Genomic DNA, 14,872 nt, shown 5'->3' with positions numbered 1-14,872 from the left:
CATCAAAGCTCCTGCCTTCCTCACCTCCATTCCCAGGGAGGATGGGGCCAGGTCTGAGGGCAGGAGGCCTCGTGTCTTGAGTGCAACCTGGTCTAGTGGAAGATGTCCCTGCCCATGGCAGCAGGGCTGGAATTAGATGATCTTTAATGTCCCTTCCAACCCAAACTATTCTATGGTTGTACGGGCTTATGATTTAGGAGGTGGAAAGGGTGAGGTGAGGTCTAAGGCTCCAAGAGCAAGGCTGTTTTACTAGAGAGGAGGAGAAACCTAATCACCTATTACCAACAGGCAGATCCCAGGGCCAGCCAAGCCTCTTGCTGACCCAGACTCTTCATCCATCATTGAGACACCTCGCAGCTCTACCATTAGGACCCTTGGTTGAGCAGCACCATCTCTCCATGGTACCTTCAACATGAGTGTGGGATATATGGAGTGCAGGGAAAAGGGGGAAGGGAAACAACTTGGGCCAACCCTCAACTCCAAGTGCACCAGGAAGCGTGACAACCCTGTGTCTCGTGACACGGATGCTGCCGTGAAGGCTACATGGGCCCCTTATTTAGCTCACAGATTTACCCAGGACCGGCAGGTCCTACATACGGATGCACCATTTAATCCTTATGCCCATGACCCACAACTCTCCTGAAGACGGATTTCATTAATCCTCAAGCCCAAACCAAGACCTTCAATTCCTTTTTTCCAGTAAAAATGAGAAAGAAAAATAGCCTAAACATTTTGCTCCTAATACTTAAAACTTTTTCTTTCTTTGCCTCATGCTGTTGCTCTCTCTCCTCCCCTCCCTGTCTTACAGAAGTGTGACTAATCCTCTTCCTTCCCTTGCACTGTTACCTTGAAGGTATTTATAGAGTGTGATCGTGTTCTTTCCTGTGTCTTTCTTCCCTTTTCAACTCGAGATAAATCAAGCTTCCTCAGACTTCTCTCATGTGTCTTATCTTTCACGAGGTCATGCTAACTGCAATGGCAAGGCAAGAAAGGCTTTGCCTGTTGGAGGGGACACTTCAGAGCTGATACAGCCGTTACACAGGCTCTGCAAGAAACTTCTGATGGACTCGCTTTGCATATGCACATCCCTGGCCTCTTGCTGGATCTGCATAGACAGGGCTTGCACACACATGAGTGCATTAGGAACAGGGGGATTTATTTCTTCTTGAACAAATTAGCCAGTGTTATCAGTTATTTTGTGTTATCTCATGTCATTGTTCGTGCTCTGCCTCCCCAGCTGGAAGCAGCAAAAAGGAAGATGAATGTAGGGGGGTGAAAGAGATTAAGACGAAACATGTTTGTCTGACAACATCTGCAGGTTGTCTGAGAGGGAAAGGGTGGGTTTTATACTTAGTTAACTAAAGAAACTCAAGGTACTGGTCCAAATGACCCAGAACTGCCTCATTTATGCTATGAAACTCTCCTCCCCTTCAAAACACAGCAACCACTTGCAAAACAACTGGGGATGGACTTTGGCTTGTGCTACCTTCTGATCAATGTTCAGAAGATGGTTAGTTGGCCGTGGCCAAAAGCACTTCAGGGATTTTAATAGATGTGACCACCAGATTCAAACACCTCCAAAGGCTCCTGGGCACTGTGTGATTTATGAGTGGCCCCCATGAGCCCTAACAGTGTCACCAGCTCCAGGTGTTAGCAATCATCACTGCAACTGGAGCCATCAGGTTTGTGAAACAGTTGGAAATTCCCCATTGGATTTCTTTCTTTCTCTTTTTACCATGGGAAAATATTTTCCCTGGGAAAACCTGGGAGTTGTGAGTCGAAAAACGAAGTGTTAAGTAATGTTTTAATACTACATTTTTCATCTTTCTTTTAGTTTTAATTGGGTTTGAAATTGAAATGATGGCTCCTTGACTTCTTCCGTCACCAGCTGTCTTGTAGGCCAAGAAACCTTGGTGTCTTAGATGGGTTCATCTTATTGAGCTTCAAGTAAAATGAAGGAAAGGCCTAAAACTGCCACCTTGATTTGTTTTGTAGTCCTTGGCTATAACAGCAATCTGTAGAGAGGGCAAATGTCCCTCTGGACCTGTCAGTCTCTCTCCTCTGATTTAAAGTTCAGTTGGGAAAACCAAGTGAGGTGAAATCCATCTCCTGCAGCCTGCTGGGCCCTGTCTAGTGTATGGGGAGTGGGAAACAGGGCCCATTTCTTTTCCTGTTCAGCTTCCCTCCAGGAAGACCATTTTCTGATTTCTTAATAAAAGCAGGTAAAACAGAACAGAAACATCTGGGGCTTTATTTTAGTCCTCATTTTCCTTTCCCTGAAATTATCCTCAATGAGCCTTTTATTTCCCTCTCGCTATCTTTTATTGCAATATTTACTATCCCTGATTTGTCACTGTTGTTCGGGAGCCAAATTGTACCAAAAGCCCAGTATTTTTCTGGCAGAATGGGTTTCTATTTTCCAGCCTCCTCTCCTGTCAGAGGCTTTTCTTTTCTACACCCCCCGGCTGCTCCCATCTCTGTGCCACGTCGCTGAATTCAACCCTTTCTCTTTAGCAGCCCACAGCACTAATCCCAGCGCAAAGCAGGATCACTGATCCCCGTGCTGGGGATATGGGAAGATTTTCAGAGCAGATTAGTCAGCTACTGCTCTTGAATTCAGTTTCTTGCCCAAGTAGCAAAATAAGAGCTGGGTAGATTGCATTCACAATGGGTGCCGCTAAAAGTCATGTTGTTCCCGATGCGCTGATGAGAAACTCTGATTCCAGCTTGTAGTTAGCTGCTTCTCACAAACACAAATATCTCAGACTCTGTGCTTTCACCTGGTTCTGCCTCACCATCACTTCCTTACCTTAAAAATAGCCTTATTTTACAGGGTGATGCAGTGAGTGTGCATCATTTTCCACAACCTGAGAGACACTCAGAGAGAGATGCCCTAATTCCTCACTTCTGCACTGCATTCAACCTGCAGATTAAGCACTTTTGGGGGAGACCATGGGATTTCTTTTTGTTAATTAAGGGTTTATTTGTTCATTTTGGGTTTTGCTCTACTCCTTCAGATTATAATTAAAACTTATTGGTAATGTGATAGCATATAACAAACCCAACCAGAGATGTGGCCCCCCTGGAGTCAAGTACTTCATTTCTAACAGGCTTTGCAGCCCACATTAAGGATTGGTCTGGCTGCGTCTGTAGGGAGGAAGAATGAAGCCATAGCAGGAGAAGGAGATAAATCTCCTTGCATTAGTCCCAGAAGGGTGGTAACTCTGAAGCTGCTGTACCTGGAGCATGTGCCTCCACACTGATGGATGGGTCCCCAAGCTGTCACTTCAGATGTACTTTGCCTGAGGAGACTCACATCACCTTTTGCAAACAGAGGAATCCAACCCTTAGGGCTTCCCCAGCTCCAGAATGGCTGAAACCTTCACAGTCCTACACTTTCCTCCTCCCAGCTCCTGGATTCCCTGTTAAGTTTCAGGTGCATCTTCCATCCAGCCTCTCCTTTGCTTTCCATATCCAGACCAGAATTAGGTTAAGATTTTCCCTTCTATTCACTTCCCATACCTTCAGGCGCTTATGGAGAAGTCTTGTGCTGCAAGTTTACTGCAATTCCTGATCTTTTTCCCTAGGAGAGCTTCCTAAGGGTGGATCCTAGAGGAAGTTCCTCATTTTGGTCTCAGATTTTTCCCTACAATTAGCATCCTAAATCATAATAAAAAGGAGATAAGCTTTCCTATGGAATAGGGAAAACCAAGGCCAGGTTGGGCAGGGCTCGGAGCAACCTGCTCTAGTGGAAGGTGTCCCTGCCTGTGGCAGGGATTGGAACTGGATGAGCTTTAAGGTCCCTTCAACACAAACCAGTCTGGGATTCTATGAAATCCTTTGGGAATAGGATATCTGTCCACCTTTCAGGAATTCCTTGGGCAGCATAGCTTATGGCTTCAGGTTTTACCAAAGCCTAAAAACCCTGACAAGACCCCCGGTGATCCCATCATCTTCCCAAAGGGAAACCTGCTCTTCTCCCTTCTTTTAAGTAATCACATATTGTCCTGGTTGAAATCAAAGCTTTTATTCCTAACACACAGCTCAGGTTCCTTCTCATTTCAGCCTTGTGAGGTGGAGAACAGCTCTCTCATATTACCTTGAATATACTTATAGGCTGTGAGCACCATGAACCCCTTTTTTCCTCACACTGGAAGGAAAGCTCAGCTGAGATGCCTCTGCCCATGCTCTCTCTGAAAGATGATGTGACTGTGATCAAAGCACACCAAGGTGTGCGGTTTGTCTCTCAAGCAGGCTCTCTGGGTTATATTCTCTTACCAAGAGAAAGAAACAAAACAGACAGGAAGGGGGAAAAAGGAAGAAGAAAGAAGAGATCGACATGAAATTGCTTTAACTGTTGTGTCAAATCAACTAACCCTGGCAAGGAGGAGTGTAACGCCTCACCATGCAGAGGAAACACCTAGGACAGACGGCCTTGTCTGGGGCTTTACACAAAGAGGTCAAACAGCTTTGATTAATTCCAAGCCCTGTCTCATAATTCAGTGTGCTGGTTTGCTCTCCTCTCCATTAGTAGATAGCAAACACACCATCCGAACCTGCAGCCTGTATTACAGAAGATTCAGTGTGCATGGATTTATGTCGCCCTGTGCCTTTTGACATCTTTTTAAGGTGCCTTCTGCTGTACATGCTGAACATCAGAAGAGAACACAGACAGCAACAAAGGGGAAAATGCCTGGTGCTACAGGAGACATCTGCTCCCTATTTCCAGACTGCAGGTAACTGAGTCGGCTGTACAATATCTAAGAGATATTGCTGTGAAGGCTGTCATGGGAGATGCATTTATCTTCACATGCATGGCAGTTATAATCTCAGAAGAAATAGCTAGTGTGTTATTAAGGCTTGTTTATCCAAAGTCACAGAGACAGGTAGCTCTGAGAAGCTATGAGTTTCCTCCTGGTTTTTCCTCTGGGAAAAGTCTGAAGGGGCCAGGTTGGCTGCAAGCCAAATCATTGCATCTCCAGACAACACCTTGGGAGCCAGTTTGTAGGTCCTGGACACTAGTTATGGGTGACGCAGATAAGCGCTGGACAGGAAGAAATTCAAGCCATAAGCATGACGGAGCTGATACTTATGGAGGGTTCAGTATGGGCAGCAGGAGTTAAAAACAATAGGGCAAAGCATTCAATAAAGGCTGTAAAAGAAGATGAATCGAGAAATTCAAACCCCTTTATGATTGATTTGAGTGTTTATGAAAAATTCTCACGGCCAGGACCACATGAACCCTGTACGAGTGGCCCAGACACCAGGTTTGCTCCAAAAACTGCACAGCTGTCATGCAAGTGAAGGCTGCCTTCCCACGAGGCTGTAGCTGCCCTGTGTTTCCTTTGCTCTGATTAATCAAGAATGATGGGATTTCCCAGGTGGCTGCTGCAGAGGCATCAGCCAGCCCCGTTTGATGCAAAGCTTGAAGCGAAGCCTGATTATTTTGCAGAGATTATGTTCAACTTGCCATCTTTGAAGGCACCCTGGAGCTCTCCCAAGACCTGGCCTGTGCATTTGCTGGGTCTAGTTCAGCTCTGAGCCTCCAGAGACATCAAATCACACAGACAGAGACACCCAAAGACACTCCTGTTGCTGCCTGTCTGGAGAAGCAAGCACTTCTCATCAGTACCTCCACTCCTGATGGGTTAACTCCCTCAAGGCAGAAGAGACCATAGAATCATGAAACAGTTTGGGTTGGAAGGGACCTTCAAAGGTCATCTAGTCCAATCCCCCTGCAATGAGCAGGGACACCTTCCACTGGATCAGATCTGAATCACATGTGTGTGATGCCTCCAGCCGGGCAGCACAGCTCACTTATAGCTAAAGACCAGCAGTTTAGACAGGAACATTAAAGTTGAGTCTTGACTCAACTTATGTGCTTGGCCTTTATTTTCATTGTACAAGTAAGAGGAAGAGAGGAGGAAAGCCAAACTCACCGGTTTCTCAGGTCTTAACTCACAGCCCTGTAACATCTGGATCTGTTTAAAATCCCATCCCAAAGTGAACAGCCATCCCTTGGGTGCAAAGAATAGATGGCTTAGCCTGGCGATGTATGAAAGATGAGCCATTTGATCCTGCTTTTGGAAGAAGCACCAGAAAAGCTGCCCCATTCCTTTCTCCTCAATAAACTGGACCCATGAACTTGAAGCCAGATGCCTGCACTTGTGTGTGTGAAAACAACACCCCAGCCCATATGTCAGCAGTAGCGTGGGGAGTGCTGCTAATAGCTCTGTCAAAGCACTCAGTGAGGACAGGTATTGCAGACAGGGTTTTCCAGTTGGATTCAATAAATCAAAACCACAATACAACTATTTTTACTGCATCTTTCAGGCAAAGCTGCTTTCCAGATGGCTTTGGACAGAAAGAGGAACATGAGCCCTGGGGAGCTACCTGTGAAGGAAGAAGAGGGATACGCATGGAGGGAGGTGACGAGATGAGATGCAAGGGTATGGCCAGGACACTTTTGAGCTGGGGAATATATATCTAATCCAAAGGCATACAGGGAAGCACTTGTTTTCCCCCCATAAGGGCAGTCAAGCAGTGGACCAGCATCCAGAGAGATCTGTTCTCAATCTCTGGGCATCCTTCAAGGCAGATCTGAGCTAGGGTAGAACTTCTTACCACCTCAGCTCCAGTAAGATGCAGAGGGATGCCTGGGCACATTCAACCTTTCTTAACACCTATCAAGCTCGCTACAGCTCAGCAATAGTCAGCTGTGACATCACTTGCTATTAGACCCAAATCCTGGAGGACTTACGGGTGATTTTAATGTGAATTGACCTTAGAAGATACTTATCCTTCCCACACATCCATTTTTCTGCCCTATGGCAGCCCCAGGTTCTCCTTACTCAGGACAAATAGTGGCTTCACCTTCTGGAAACTTTTTCTGCTCTCCTGGGTCTTTGTCCTCCATCACCTTGAGCACCACAACACCCTCTTGGACACAATTCCCCACCCAACTTGGTTTTTCCATCTCCAGGACCTAAGGCTCATCCAGGGCTCCACGTCCCATCCACCTCTTCAAACCCATCCTCTCAACCATTGTTTTCCACTCTGCTTTCACCAGGACTCCATCCCCAACATGCCCATATTTGAACCTTTAGAGCTGTGATACCCAAACAGATGAAGGCGGACCACAGGAGGTGGTGGAAATGCTTTCCCAGCCCTACTCCCACACCCGCTATCAAGCAGCTCCCACCATGAGTCCATCCAGGCTTGAAGATCACTGCTGGTAGGTGCTGCCGGAGGGGACTTTGACAGATGCACTTGAAACAAGGGAACTGTTCTGAACTGAAGATTGACAGGAACAAGCTTTTTATAGTTGGGTTCAGTGAATTGTGTCCTTCTAAAAACGCTATTTTAGCAGGAGAACTGCCTTTGAATCTGTCCTCTCCCACTTTGGGGTTGAGAAGAAAGAGGTCATTTATTCTAAGGAAGCCAAAGGAATATAAAGGCCACTGGAAGGAAAAAGAACTCATGGGTAGGAGAGTATTTTTATCGGAAGGTGGGAAACTTGAGCGACATTTAAAGTCCTGTTTAAAAATGACCAAGTGGAAAGTTATAAAAATGAGCAAGTCTTGTGTGAAAATGATGAGGGGAATTGCAGGCACAATAGAAGTCATCTGTGAAAATTGCCGAGAGAGCAGAGAAGACATTTCTGTCTCCAAAAGCAAAATAAAACCCCATCCACAGTAATTCATCATAATGATTCGTCTTAACTAGTACTAATTTTTACCCAGCAGTAATTACTATTTAAGGCTCCAGAGCTCTGGAAAAATGACTTTCTGGGTGCAGCGAGATCTTTGCAGAGGGATTTGCGCAGCGTTTGAGGGCAGCCTCTTAAGGGAGAGGTTTTATTTCTCCTCCACACCAATACGGAGAGACATAAATATCCCACTCTTATTGATGCAAATAACGGATTGCTCCTGTCAGAACTGACAAAGGCACTAATTTAAGGAGCGTTTCCCCCTCTCATACACACAGATGCATTTTTCAAGAGAGGTTTTTTCTTGCTCTCCCCCTTGGAATGCGAGTTCCCAAAAACCAGGTGAAAATCCGCCAGACGATCCCTTGGGTTTGATTGCATCTGTAAAGAGCCTGTGGGAAACATATGCCAGGAATTATGCTAATGATGGAGCACAGTAAAACCTGCCAGGTAAAGGCAGCAGTTGTCAGCAGGAGACAGCCCAGATGTCATTTTGGGATCCTGCTCTCCATTGCAATGGTCCAGAAATGACTTTTGGTCCCATTGGGGACTTCACTGCTGCTTAAACTCAAGCCCAGATTTTCCTTCTCATCCTTTCGTTATTATTATGCTAGTGCAGGGACTGATGTGTCCTCCGAAAGCTGCATGAGGAATGGGCAAAGCTTTGGTTGCAGGTGGAACCCAGTGTCCTTGTAAAATTCATTATATTCTTTATATTTCATCATATAAGTGCTTTCCAAAGCACTGATTTTCCACCAAGTCTTCCTGGATGCCTCACCACTGTTGTCTGGGTGGGATTTCTATCCAATATCACACATGCAAGCAAGTATCAGAGGACATTACTATGAACTTCCCCAAAGCCATGTCCCTGTCCCCAGCTGTGTGACTGTTCTGTCCTTGCTGCTGGCACTCCTGTGGCTGCTGGTGGGACATGTCAGGGACCTGGTCTAGATGAAAAGTGGTTGTTGTGTTCAACTATGGAAGTTTCCTGGTCTGAGTCACCCTGTGCCAGCAGTTTGCTGGGTATGAAGTGGCAGCAGGAGCTCTCCATCCAGGCTGGATAATGGCAATGCTGCCTAATCTCACCTTGGAGAGCCCTAATTTCTCCAAGCCCTGCCTTCTCCAGCCAGGATCATCCCAAAAATGGCAGGGGACACACACACAAAGCAAGGCTCTCACTCTGGTGTGCAGCCAGTGATGGAGAAGCTGGGAATTGCCATGCTTGCAGCTGCAGAGGTTGTCATCTCCAGCCCAGCACTCCCAGTCACTGCAGGGGATCTCCTCAGGCACATCTAAATGAGCAGCCCTCACCCATCCATAACACAGACATCTAGAAAATACCTAGGGAGCAGGCTGAGGGCATTGAATGGCATCTGCTGGGAGGGTGCTGAGCCTGCAGGGATCAAATGCCAGTTCAGAGATAAAAAGGTCCTTTTGGGCACCCAAGGATCAGAAGGCCAAAGGGTGAATACCAGCTGATGGCTTTACTCTGGCTGTAGTGATGAGTATATCCTTAACACCTGCCCACTATTCCCAATTGCATTGCTGACAATGGAGAGCTGCCCATTTGCTCTTTAAGTCCACTTTCTCTAGAGAAAATCAATCAGTGCAGCAGTCAGTCAATCAGGCAGTCAATCAGTGAGGCAGCCAATCTGAACCACTTGGAAAATGGGTCCTGCCGAGACCTGGGCTCCCACCCAGAAGCCCTGCGAGCAGGAAAAATCTCCAGCTCAGAGGGATGCTGAGACCTTCCCCAGCCCAAGGCACAGCTCCAGACCTGGCGAGGCAGCAGCCGTCCCAGCATGGGGCATGTTGGCTGCAAAAGCATCCTGGAGCAAAGCGCTCCCTGGCTGGAGATGGTCCCTCTTGAGGGATCGAAATCACAAAACACACACACACCCGCCTTTGGGACTTGCAAGAGTTGCTGATGCTGACATCTAGTGACAGGCAGAGCCGGCGAGAGGGGTTACCTGGAGCCTTGACAAAGCTTTTCCCACTGAGGGAAGAATCTTCCCGGGGTCTTCCCAAAGAGGTGGGCTCCCAGCAGGGATGCTCATGGAGCGGAGGAGGCGCCCGGGATGTCCCAGCCGCTTCAATACATCCCAAGACCTTATCACAGAAGAGGACGGGCGCATCCTCCCCTTTGCCTTCCCGCTGCTTTCCCTGGTCTATTTCAGCACAGAGTCGTTCTGTGATTGCTGTCTCCAAGAAGCACAGGGAAAGGGGGAAATAATACCCTAAAGGAGCTGTCGGGGTTACAACCAGACAAAACAGGCGGCTCGCAGCCGGGCTGCAGCCTCTAACCAGGGAAACGAGAAGGAAGCCCTGGGAATTGCAAGCGGGAGAACCTTCCGCTCCGAGCTGGGGAGAAGAGGATACGAGCGGGATGCTCAAAGCGAGGGTGCTGCAGATTACATCCTTTCGGATATGGCAGTACCCCACGGGGAACAGCATCTCCCAGCCACGAGAGTGGAGGAAGGCTGCCTTGGAGCGGTTGGAGGGATAGGGGAGACATCGGGGATGCTGAACCCCTCGCTCCGACGCAATAAAAAAGCCCATTTTTAGGGGAAGACAAGAGGAAACCTGCAGCAGGAACCCCATAGTACACACACACAGACACAGGCTGGGGTCAGGTCGGTGCTCCAGGCACGGCGCTGCACAGCTCAACACGGAGCAGGGACTGCCAACCCCGTCACCCAAAGACCAAAACCCCGACATATTCCATCTCCATCAGCACCATGGGGCTCCCGGCGGTGTGCAAAATCCGTGTCCGTGCCCCCCAGCACAATCCCTCCGCGTTCCTCTTGCCCCAGCCTCAATTCCCGGGGTACATTTATCCTTTTCCACGACAAACAGGACTATCCGGAGTGACAGTACGAAACATCCCAGCGCTTCGGTCCATAGCAGAGAGATGGGCGACGCTGCTCCAGGGGGGACGAAGAGGGAAGACCCCCCCCGGCCGGGGGTATCCGAAACAACCCCGCAAACAACCCCCAGCAGAAAGTTCTCCCCTCCGTGCTACTCACCCAGGAGGATCAGCGTGCAGAAGTAGAAGATGCCCCTCATCCTACCGCTCGGCACGGCGCGGATCACACCGACTCGGCACGGCTCGGACCGACCGGCCCTGCTCGGCTCGGCACCGCGGAGGATGCGCGGAGGCTGGGCAGGGCGAGAGCCGTCCCCGCCGCCCCAGCCCGGCCCCCGGGGCGATCGCTCACACCGCGGCCGGCCCAGCCCCGCTCCGGACCCGGGTCATGCCCGCAGCCGGGCTGGGTACCGCGGGCTGCCGCCGGCCGAGCGCCGCCGCATCCCCGCAGGGATGAAGAAGGATGGGGAGGGGGTGGGCGCTTCCTCGAAGGTTCAATTATATTATTCTTATTAAATAATTAATTCTCCCTTCTCTTTCAGCAGCAAACTTCTGTCCGCAGCCCTCGCCGCCTTCCTTGGGCCGCCGTCGCCGCTTCGCCCCGGCCCCGTGGGGAGGGGCCTGACAGCCCGGCCCCGCTTCTCCCCTCCTCCCCGGCCCCCGGGGCGAGGGGGGGGATGTGGAGCCTCCTCCAACCCGGAGCAGGTCGTAGCCCGGTGTGTTAGAGCCCCCCAGGTACCCCCGGGGCATGGTCCCTTCCAGCCCTGCGATGTCTTCTTCATCACCCGGTGACCTCCTGGAGGGTCCCAGCACACCCCAAACCCTCATCTCTTTGCAGCCTCTGACAACCCCATCCTCTTAGGACCTGTGTCCTGGTCTTGGCTGTTTGCTAGCAGAGACCCAGCCCTGAAGTCTTGGGCCACGTCCTCCCATGACACCTTCCATTAATCCCCTACAACATGATCACCTTCCAAAGCTCCTCCAGGAAAACATCTCTGTAAATTCAGGTCCATAAATCTCCATCCATGTCCCCACACCTCCCTCTCCACGGTGCCCTAACCCTATCCTGTTCCTGCAAGAGACCCCTCACTGTGGTCCCTTCGTGCTTCTCTCACCCCACAGCGTCTCCCCCCCCCACCTCATCTCCGTGTCCCAGCATGTGACCCACACTGAGGAAGCCAAACAGCAGAGCCTGGCTCTTTAATCTTTATGATGAGTGAGCATCGTTTTCCACTACCTCCATTTCATGCATGGAGTAGCTGAGACACAAAATGTGCAGTGATGGCTTCAGGTTCACCCAGTAATTAACTGACCGACAGAGGAAAAAGTCTCATTCCCAAAGCAGCACCCTGTAAACACAGCCCCTCCATTCCTCCTCCTAATGCACGCTTGCCCTTCCAAAGGTCTTATCTTTCCCTTCCTTTCCCCCCTTCTCTTCTCCTTTCCTTTTCTTCTTTCCTTTCCTTCCCTTTCCCTCCTTCTTCTCCTTTCCCTCCCTTCTCCTTTCCTTCCGCTCCCCTCTTTCTCTTCTCCTTCCTTTCTTTTCCTTTCTTCCCTTCCATTCCCTTCTTTTTCTTGCTTTTCCCTTCTTCTCAATGTTTATTCCTTCTTTTTCCTCTCTCCTCTCTTTCCTCCCCTCCTTCCTCCCCATCCATCTCCCTAACACAGAAGCTCCTTCAATGATTCAGAGCAGCACTGGAGCACTTTTTCCATGCCAAAAGCTCAGGCAATGCTTTTGAACATCTGCAGCGAGAGCTTTCCCCAGCTGCTGGGTCAGGGATTTCAGCTGAGCAGGTATTTAAATGCCCCGGGAAGGTTTTTGTACTGGAGCTGTTCGGGGTTCTTAACTTGGTTTCCTTGTGGCATCACCACGTTCATCCTCCTGCAAGTTCTCCTAGGAAAAAAGGAAGAATTGCACATTTGTGTTTCCAATGAACAAAGCAGAGAAGGGAAATCATTCAAACAGCCACATGTAGGTGTTCTGTGTCAAGCATAAAGAAGAGGAGAAAATACTACTTGAGATTTTCCTTTTGATTTTCCTTTTCCTCTTGGAAAATGAAAAAAGTCAGTCTGATCCTTGGCATTCCTCTCCTTTGGAAAGCTTCTTCCATGTTCCAGGCTGGAGCTGCTCCTCTAGCAAGTTTCCTAGTCCTCTGTCAGCATTGAAAAGCTGTAAATAAATCAGTGCCTTAAACAACTGTATTTCACATCCCAAATGAGCATTTCCTTGGCTACTCAGTGGAGGAAAAGAAAGTGTTAACAAAACCTCATTCGGAGTAAAAAAGCATCACTGTGGAGCTGGGGTATTTTTGACTTCTTAAGGAAGAGTATGATTGTGTTTAAGCAAATTTACAACTGAAACGGCAATGAGATGCAATTGAAACATCCAGCTGGGAAACTGGGGGAATTATTGGATTTTTCTGCTTATTATTATTTTTAATTATTTTGCAGATTCTTTTTTAGTGTTCTATTTTTGAAGGAGCTGTTTGCCCAGGAAAAAGAATAGCGCTGGAACATATGGGAGGGTTTGTAGGCTTTTTAACAAGCAAATAAAAATATTTTCCCTGGGAAACATTTGCACTCCCCTCAGGAATGAGATGTTCTGATGCCCTTGGACCATAGCAGGTGACCTAAGCCTCATCACCCTACTCATTAAAGACAGGATGGGTTTGGCTCAGTGTCCCACCTCCCACAAGGGTGCTGATAGCACGGAAGGGAGAGCTGGATTTGTTCAGCCTGGAGAAGAGAAGGCTCCTTAAGTAGAGACCTTAGAGCAGCTCCAGTGCCTAAAGGGGCTCCAGGAAACCTGGAGAGGGGCTTGGGACAAGGGCCTGTAGGGCCAGGCCAAGGGGAATGGCTTGAACCTGCCAGAGGGGAGACTGAGATGAGCTCTTAGGCAGAAGCTCTTCCCTGTGAGGGTGCTGAGACGCTGGCCCAGGGTGCCCAGAGAAGCTGTGGCTGCCCCATCCCTGGCAGTGTTCAAGGCCAGGTTGGACACAGGGGCTTGGAGCAAGCTTCTCCAGTGGAAGGGGTCCCTGCCCATGGCAGGGGTTGGAGCTGGAGGAGCTTTAAGGTCTTTTGCAACCCAAACCAATGAGGGGTTCTGTGATTCTTTCCATTGCACTGTGTCTTGTCCCCTTGATGAGGTCTGAGCTGCAGAGAAACATGCCCTTTGGTCCAATCAGGGAAGCAGCATCAAACTCCTCCACCTGCACATGTAGAGCTGGGGGAGGCAATGTGAAAGCAGCCTTTCTGTCCCCTCTTGGGCTAAGGACAGGCTACAGCGTCCCCTTCCATACAACAGGAAGTCATCAATGAATCAGTGCGATGAAAGCAACACTTCATCCTAAGTTTGATGAAAATAGACAATAGCAGGGGGTTGGGAGATGGGGAAAGTCCAGGCACAGACAACCCCTACCACCCATCCCAACAGGGAGGTATTTCCTGCCTTTTCTTTAGGGGAAGGACTCATGCTCTGGGAAAAGCCACCCAGAAGAGACATGCTGCAAATACCATGAAGAAAGAGGGATCATTGTTCCTTGCTGCTTTATTTATCAGATCTGGGCTTTCTCCTAATCACTGGGTAGATGCTGATATGAATAGAGTTAAGGAAGAAAACCACTCCTTGTACACACATACACACCCCTCTCCTGAAATTACCTGCTACCTTTCCTTACAAATGAATTCAGGTATTGATCAAAGCATTGTTGCTCATATTAGACCTATCCCAACAAGCTGCTCCCCAGAGCTCCAGCCAACAGATTCAGCAAAGGCAATGAAAGAAAGGATTGTTTGTGTAGGTCCACGGAGAAATCACTGGGCAGGGAAGGCACATGAAATACGCTGATTAATAGAAACCCAGTTGTGAGATTGAAACAGGTTACAATGGAAACTGAAACACAAGGTTGGTTTGTCTTCTTTAAGACTGCTGTGGAGGACCCAATCATGCACACTTGATAATAAATGGTCTCCTAATCCAAAAATAGCCATAGAAACAACGCAAGAGAGCTGTAGCTGTCCCTTTTTATGAACAATGAAGCGATGACTGAGAGATTAAGGGATTCATGCAACTCAGGGAAGCTGGAAAACAGTCAGGACCATTCCAGAACATCCCTCCATCCATGGACAGCACTCATGCGCAAACATCTCTTGCTTCACAACACCTCTCAGGGAAATGGTGGTAGGCTCTTGGCCTGTAACACACGAGACAAGATAAACCGGTGCTGGCCAGGGGACATGAAACTGTCCAGAAAAGTGGGATGGGAACAGTAAGAATCTATGGAAACCTGCTGCTGGGG

At 48.8% G+C, this 14,872-nt stretch overlaps 1 protein-coding gene across 2 annotated transcripts in view; it reads right to left on the bottom strand.

Annotated features, from left to right (window-relative positions):
• The window catches only part of GFRA4 (GDNF family receptor alpha 4), a gene marked incomplete at its 5' end in the record, with an annotated part of 68,790 nt that extends 58,016 nt beyond the window's left edge, over nt 1–10,774 (bottom strand). For both annotated transcript variants that reach the window (XM_080636860.1, XM_080636861.1), the window contains one exon: nt 10,735–10,774. In XM_080636860.1, coding sequence (XP_080492986.1) covers nt 10,735–10,774 — 40 coding nt within the window. The remainder of the gene's footprint in view (nt 1–10,734) is intronic.
• Between the last annotated feature and the right edge of the window lie 4,098 nt (nt 10,775–14,872).

Source organism: Psittacula echo (assembly GCF_963264785.1).
Source record: "Psittacula echo genome assembly, chromosome: 1".
Classification (NCBI taxonomy): domain Eukaryota; kingdom Metazoa; phylum Chordata; class Aves; order Psittaciformes; family Psittacidae; genus Psittacula; species Psittacula echo.
This window is presented reverse-complemented; position numbering and strand designations above follow the sequence as displayed.